Source organism: Lynx canadensis, chromosome A3 (genome assembly GCF_007474595.2).
Source record: "Lynx canadensis isolate LIC74 chromosome A3, mLynCan4.pri.v2, whole genome shotgun sequence".
Classification (NCBI taxonomy): Eukaryota; Metazoa; Chordata; class Mammalia; order Carnivora; family Felidae; genus Lynx; species Lynx canadensis.
The window spans coordinates 100,980,663-100,988,755 of NC_044305.1; the positions used below are offsets into that span (position 1 = coordinate 100,980,663).

An 8,093-nucleotide genomic window follows, 5' to 3' on the forward strand; every position below is an offset into this window, starting at 1 on the left:
CCGCTCAATCTCTCTCTCTCTCCCAAAAATAAATAAACATTTATTTTATTTTATTTTTTTAATGTTTATTTATTTTTGAGAGGGACAGAGACAGAGCGCGAACAGGGGAGGGGCAGAGAGAGGGAGACACAGAATCTGAAATAGGCTCCAGGCTCTGAGATGTCAGCACAGAGGCCTACGCAGGGCTCGAACCCACAAGCCGTGAGATCATGACCTGAACCGAAGTCGGACGCTTAACTGACTGAGCCACCAAGGCACCCCATAAACATTTAAAAAATAAAGTAAAAATAAAAATCTTAAAAAAATAATAAAGGTAATAGTCTCAGATATTACAAAATTCAAAATAGAAAGAAATGAACACTTTGAAAAGTTAGTCTACCTGCCTGCCACCTCTGTCCCCTACTCAGTTGGTTTTTGTCCCCAGAGCCAACAGTTCAGCAAATCTTTTTGGAGGTGTTCTATTCATATATACAATGTTTATCTTTTTTTTTTTAATTTGCAAAAAAAAAAAAACCCTTCTGTTATACAGATTTTTTTCATTTTTTAAATTATTTTTTAATGTTTATTTATTTGTGAGAGAGAGAGGGAGAGTGAGTGAGCAGGGGAGGGGCAGAGGGAAAGGGAGACACAGAATCCGAAGCAGGTTCCAGGCTCTGAGCTGTCAGCACAGAACCCAACATAGGGCTGGAACTCATGGACCTCGAGATCATGACTTGAACCGAAATAGGGCACTTAACTGACAGAGCCATCCAGGTGCCCCTGTTATACAGATTTGAAATGTTTCTGCAAACACATTTATTTTTCTTTTTTATGGACCCTGACTCTTGTGTCTCATTCAGGAAGACCATTCACACTCCAAGATTAAAAATAATTTTCCTATGCTTTCTTCTAATAGTTTAAATTTTTAAATTTATTTCTATTTTAGAGAGAAAGAGAGAGAGAGAGCAAGCAGGGGAGAGGGGCAGAGGGAGAGGGAGAAAAAATCCCAAGCAGGGTCTAAGACTAGAGCAGAGCTTGACACTGGGGCTCGATCCCATGACCCTGGGATCATGACCTGAGCTGAAATCAAGAATCAGATGCTCCACTGACTGAGCCACCCAGGTGCCCCTCATCGTTTTATATTTTAGCTTGTACATTTACATCATTAAGCCATCTGGGTTTTATATCTTAACAGAGTCTGAGGTGGGGATCAAGTTTCATTTTCTTCGAGGTGGTGGCCACTGAATTGCTTCAATGTCATTGAATCCAGCCTTTCTTACAGCTTCAAGTCATTTCATATCGGGGCCCCAAATCCCCAACATCAGTAACAGCTGCCGAGGATAGCTTCATCCCACAAGTCCCTCTCCTGCGTGCTTTCTTTGCCCGGTTGCTTCTTCTCTCTCTGGGACCTCCTTCCCTCCTTTGTGGTGTCCTGGTTGCTATTCTTTCTGTGTTTGCGCTTCTCTGTGCTGACTGGCTGCACCTTGGCCTTTTTCTTGTTCTTTTTGTGGGAATCTCCATCCTCGCCGTGCTTCGTCTTCCCCTCTACCTGCTTCTCCTTGCTGCGTCCTCCTCTGCCATCCTCCTCCCTGGACCTTCCCTGGCCTCGATCTTGATCTCCAGCCTGATAGGCTCTGGTGTAACCCTCCTCCCGCAGGCGGCTGGTATCTTCTCTGCGTTGTGCAGCATGGGGGTCGGGGGGCTTTCCTTGCACAGGTGGGCTCGGAAGCCACAGGTTCTTGAAGAAATGGTCGTGTTTTTTCTGATAGTGGTTTAGAGATTCCAGTCTTTGTCTGGGGTGATGTAGGTCAGACCCCGGGGGTAACTGGTTGCCCACTGTTCTCTGCCTTTTGTGGGAACTGGGGAAGGCGTGGGACCTCCTGAAGGGGAGTCTCCACTCCCCCACTAGAGGTTGGGGTGGAGCGTGTCCCCTTTCTCTGCACGCAGAGTTTTCTGTCATCTTTCTAAAGCAAACCTCTGGCTGTAATCCTCTGGCTTTCTGCTTTCTAACATAATCCTCAAGTTCAGGTTGAAAAGAGTCATAGATCCTAGAATTTTCCATTCTGTTGACTATGGACGAATCTCTGCTAAGGAAGATAGAGGAATAACTTTCTGTTAAATGCATTCTTTTGCTACAAATGTGTTCTTTGTCCTTGAAAAGATCGAGCTTTCAAATTTCTAGCGGAGATTATGTTATGCTCATATACGACAAATACCAGGTAGCCATTGATATTGAAAGTGTGTATTTTTGACATAGGCTGAGAATCCTAAAATATAACAGACTAAGGAAATGAGTCTTGAAACACCGTGTAAATTTGAGGATTGGAAATACATAATGAATGTGTAAAATTTATCAGTGGTTATCCTTAGGTTTGAGGATTATGGATAATTTTAGTCTTTCTTACTTAATTGTATGTTGTGATTTTTTTTTGTCATAAATACTACTACTTGTGTAATGAAAAAAAGAAAATGGAGTTATTTATGAGAAAACAAAAACATACCAAGCAATGAATTTAAACTAGAATCACTCAAAAATTCTACAAAACCAGAACTGGCTTGACCCTGTGCTTATGCCCAAAGAAATAATAAGGGTCATCAAATACTCTCTCCCACACACACTATGTGTATGTATATAAACATGTGTGCGTGCGTCTGTATTTTAACCTCATAGTTGGCATGAAAGAACACAGGAAGATGCTATTAATTGTGGTAAATGTGGACCTATCATTATTCCTTTTTTTTGCAAATGAGGAAACTGAGTTACAGAGAGTTTAAATAACTTAAGGTCACATGGCTAGAAAGTGGAAGGGCCAAGATTTGAACCCACGTGGAGAGGGTCCAGAGCCTGCTCACTTGACCACTCCAATAGTGGTACCGATCTTACAGGCGTTGTGAGGTTTAAAGCGTGATTACAAATGAAGGGCTTGGAACTGTGCTGGGTACAGAGTGACTGGTCGGTGGCTGTTAGCGATGACACTCTCAGAGGGAGGCTGGAATGACACGGCAACATCTAATGGGCTACGGGTGGTCTGTTTGGAGACCTTGTATCCATTCTACCTCATTGTGTCTTATCTTTCCATTTAATCAAAATAAATACCTGTTTGTGCTAAACGTAAACACCCAAAACAAAAAACCAAAAAACCAAATCACAGCGACAATTATACACTGCAAAGTCACATTACCCCGGCTTCCCCCTCCAGAGATAACTACTGGGTATATTACTGTGTTCCTGAAGCCTTTGTATCTAAATTCTAATCCAACAGATGTGAGGTCAGATGGTGCATTCTGGTTCTCAACTCAGCTTTTCTTCCCAAACAATGTATTTAGATCTATTTCCTATTTCAGTGCACAAAGGGTTTACCTCATTTTAAAGAGGACCGCTTGCTGTGACAGAACAGGTGTGGACTGTGATTTAAAAGCAAAATGCGATCCCTGCAAATGTAGGTGCTCCTAGTTTTTAGCTGACCAACAAAGCAGCAAGGTTTCGCACACACCCAGTGCTCTGGGCCCACGCGTGGCTGTGCACACCCAGAGGTTGGGCTGTGGGACCAGGACCCTCACTCATCTTTGGGAAGGTTGGGCCGGTCTGGCCCTAAAACGTTACTGGTCGGGAGGGAAACCTCTTTCCCTAAATAGAACCTAAAGCGAGACTGAATTTGCCAGGAGAGGCATTCAATGTTTTCTGGAGGGTGTTTTTTGTTTTTTTGAGAGACAGAGGGCGTGAGTGAGCCAGGGGTAGAGAGAGAAAAAGAGAGAATCCCATGCTGACAAAGCAGAGCCCAACTGGGGCTCATGTTCAGCTGATGCAGGGCTCACCTCACCTCATAAGAGGCTTGAACTCACGAACCCTGAGATCATGACCTTAGCGTAAGCTGGGAGCTTAACCGACTGAGCCACCCGGATGCCCCTTGCGGGGGGGGGGGGTTTAAATCAATTCTGGATCTTGGCAAAATGAAATAATTTCAGAGAGGCCGCAGGTCACTTCCTCAAAATGGAAGAATGAGGAGGAGTGAAAATTGGGCCGGTGAAGGATTCACTAGTACAGGCTGGCAGTTAAGATCCCAGGGTGGCTAGCCCAGCCTAAGAGAGGAAAGTGCCAGAGTGTGTTATCGGGTGCCCATCCCCCCCCCGGGGAGGACTTATCCCACAGGCTAGGGCTGGGGCTGGGTTTCACTTCTGGTAGGAGTGACTTCAGCCAGGTGACAACCGCAGGCAGATGTGGATCTGGAGCCAGGCTGGTCGCTTGCTCATGTGTTGACTTGCACGATTGTCTTTTTCTATCAGGGTCCCGGTTTCCTCATATGTAGTGCCCCCTGTGGTGCGAGGTGCCAACTGGTGTGATATTGTTGTCTGCCCGTCCACGACGCATGCCCAGTTGGGCGTGCACCCTCAGCCAGGTGCTACGCTTGGTATTGGGCAAGTATGAGAACTAAACGGACATGTTCTCTGCCTTGGGGAGGCTTACGGTCTTGTGTGATGGCCGGACAATACCCCTGGCCCCCTCAATATGCAAAACAGCCACGACAAGTGCTGGGAAGGAGAGGAGAGGTCCAGGCCGTGTCCTGGGAGGCGGACGGTGGGGGAAGGGATGTTGAGCAGAGCGAAGCAGGCTCTGCTTGAAGAGGACTCAGGTGCCGGCAGAAAATGTCTGTATCGTGAGACCCATCAAGTCTGGCCTATTTTACCTACTAAACACCCTGGGGAATATACCCCTGGCTTCCGACCTCGCTGCTCCATCCCTTGTCTGAGCCCCGTCTTCTCTCACTTGCGCTATAAATCAGCCTTCATCCACTTGACCACACCCTTGAATCATGCTCCAGGAAGCAGCCAGAGGAATTATTATTTTTTTTTTCAGAGTAAATTTTTAAAAGTCAGTCTGGTTATACCTCCTCCAGCCAAACCCTCGTGTTTACTACTGTTCTAAAATAGTCCTTAGTAAGTCCCCTAGGCCACCCACGTCTGGTCTGTTACCTATTCCTCAGTCTCCAAGTACCAGCCACAACAGCTGTCCCCCATTTTCCCCAGCCTCTCTGTAAAAGCCGTGCTCCCTCAGGCCACAGAGCCTCTGTTCAGGCCATTCTTGAGTCCTTACCTTAACTACTACTTTTGTCCATAGTCTGCTAGGTCATCACGTCCCTGCCTACTTCTTCTCTGCCTCGTTTCTGCCTCTCTGGCTTTGTTTTCTTAGCTGGGGTGCTGTACATTAAGACAGACGTGGCTACACTATACAGTAGAAAGCAGAATTTGCAAAATAATGTGCAGGTGAAATCAAATTCTCTAAGGCATTTCCTTCTGCAATAGGGCTCTCACCCCTGACCCAGGAGACTCCGGTCCATGCTTCTCCGAGGAACTTGTGGGAAGTTAGGGGAGCCTGCTCTTCCGGCAGGCTCTTTCTTTGCGTCCTTTATTCCTGTTCCTCCTTCCACTGCTCAGACCAGAGCCACAGGAGACACCGCTGCTCCCTTGCTTTTCTCACGTGGCACACACAGCACGTCAGTTGGTCCCCCGTGTTCTACATTCAAAATACACCCCGAATTGGAGCACTTCTCTTCACTCTAATGGTTCCTTCCCCGGGCCAGACCCCATCTCTGCTGAATCAGGCCTGTCAGCTGCTAACTGGTCTCCCAGCTCCTGCTTACTGAGTCTATTTCCAAACCGGCTGCCAGAATTAATCCTTTAACTATAATGTAATCCTGGCTAAAAGTCACTCCTCTGCTCAAAATCCATCAGAGGCCCTCCCTCACGCAGAAGGGCCTAGAAGTACAGACACTATTGGTTGTCCCACTGCCCTGCGGTCTCGGCTTCCTCTGTGACAGCAACCCCAGTGCTCCTGCCTTCCAGCTACACCGTTCTCCAGGCTGGAGGGGAACAAGCCAGCACGCCCTGACCTCAGGGCCTTTGTCCGTCTCCACCTGAAGCCAACAAAGCTCTTTATTTATCTCCTTCTGAAGACTCCGCCTTCCTAGGCCTAGATGCGGTGTCACCACCCTATGCCCCTTCCCTACTTTGTTGCTCTGCGTGGCATTTTCCATGACCTAACACGGGGCTTCGAGATATTGTTAAAAAGCTGATTCTGAATCACTGGTCTGGAATGGGGCCTGAGATTCTGCATTTCTACCGACGGCCCAGGTGATGCTGGCATTGCTTGGACCCAGACTACACGTTGAGTAGCAAGGATCTAAGTGCAATTTAACTTTTTGAAATTTGATCCATTTTCTATCCCCAACACTCAAATATAAGTTCCTTACCCTCTCGAAGTGTGCGGGGCATAAAGTAGATGCTTCATAAATACTGCTGAATGAATACACAAGCCAAGGAAGGCCCGGACACTTTATCGTCAATGTGCGGGTCCCACTAGGAAGCCCAGATGCAAGAAGTCCCACTTGCCTCAGCCGGGCCTCCCCGCCCCCTCCTCCAGTTCACACCTCAGCCGTCCTCCCTGTCAACTAGCGCCACATGCCGCCCGCATGTTTGGCTCACCTCTTACCTGGAACGCACTAGCTTACTGAGAGCAATTTCCACAAACGGATGGAACCCTCATCTCGAGCTTCCAAGTCTTTGAGGTCGTGGTAAGTAGAAGTCCTGTGGGCCCACGGAGAGCAGAGGCCCCTGGCTAGATTCTCGAGGGGAAGTAAGGAGTCTAGGGCGGGGTGCAAGTTTCACTCTGAGCTCCAGGAGAAGTCCAACATTCTCACTGCTCAGCCTTCTCAGCCAGGCCCCTGGGAGCCGGGGAAGCAGCAAGCCACGCCCCTTCCCTAGTCTCCGGCTTTTGAGTTTTAGACCTCATCGTCCTACAGAGCCAGGCTCTCCCATCACAGTTTTTAAGGCGATTCAGGAACACTTAAGCCACCTTGGAATGCAATCCGTCTCTAACCTAATCGACATCATCATATCCTGTTTCGAGTCTATTTTGAAAACATTTTAAATAAAACACGCCACTCTTAAATTGCAAAATAAACACATATGCAGAAAGTACGCACAAAACGAAAATATAAGGCACAATGATTTATCACAAAGGAAATGTCCAGCCAACTACATTCAGGTCAGTGAACAGAATGCCGCCCACACCTCAGAAGTTTGGCTCCTTTTCCTCCTCATCCCAACTGTGGGGCACTAGCTTGACTTCTGTGGTAATCTCGTCCTTCCGTATAGCTTATCACTTAAGTAGACATCTCAAAAAATGATAGCTCAGTTTTTGTGTTTGAACTTTACCTAAGCGGAATCATACGGCATACTTTAGTTCAACACACTTCTGAATTTCACTACAATGTGTTCCTTTTCATGGTTGTGTGGTATTCCATTCTATTCAAAAATATATATAATCACAGATCATTTATCCATTCATGGGCTTATGCATGTTTCTAGCCTAGGGCCATTTTAAACACCACTGTCATGAATATTCATATATACATCTTCTGAAGCCCACAAGTCTGCATTTCTAGAGGCTGTTTGCCTCACAGTGGAATTTCTGTGTTAACATGGCATTGTATACTCAGCTTTATCAAACACAACAACACCAAATATTTTTTGAAAGAGGTTTTACCAATTGAACTCCTCCCCCAGAAGTGTTTGGGTGCTTCTGATTCTTTCTAATGCTTGGAATTAAATTCTGTATCTAATTATAATAATTAAAGTGAAATTCAGAATAAACGAAAACAAACCACAAAACAAAAACAGGCATTTCCCTGTTTCCAGTGATACTGAGTACCTTTCCTAGTATCTCCTGGCTTTGGGGGGTTGCTCTCTTGTGAGAGAGTACGCGCGCACAAGTTGGGGAGGGGCAGAGAGAGGGAGACAGAATCTCAAGCAGGCCCCACGCTGTCAGCGCAGAGCCCCATGTGGGGTTCGAACTCACGAACTGTGAGACCATGACATAGCCAAAATCAAGAGTCAGTTGGACGCTTAACTGACTGAGCCATCAAGACACCCCAAGAGAAAGAGGATCTGAAGCCGTCTCCACCACACCCAGCATCGAGTCCAACACGGGGTGCTCAATCCCACAACCCCGGGATCATGACCTAAGCTGAAATCAAGAGTCAGCTACTTAACTGACTGAGCCACCTAGATGGCTCACTCTCTTGCGAAGTTCTGGTCGAGGTCTCTTGAACATTTTT

At 46.6% G+C, this 8,093-nt stretch overlaps 1 protein-coding gene across 1 annotated transcript; it reads right to left on the bottom strand.

The window, feature by feature from the left end:
* Positions 1 to 1,300: 1,300 nt before the first annotated feature.
* On the bottom strand, positions 1,301 to 1,939 carry LOC115511266 (lysine-rich coiled-coil protein 1-like). The gene has a single exon (XM_030311805.1). The coding sequence runs from the start codon at positions 1,937 to 1,939 to the stop codon at positions 1,301 to 1,303; it is 639 nt and encodes a 212-aa protein (XP_030167665.1).
* Between the last annotated feature and the right edge of the window lie 6,154 nt (positions 1,940 to 8,093).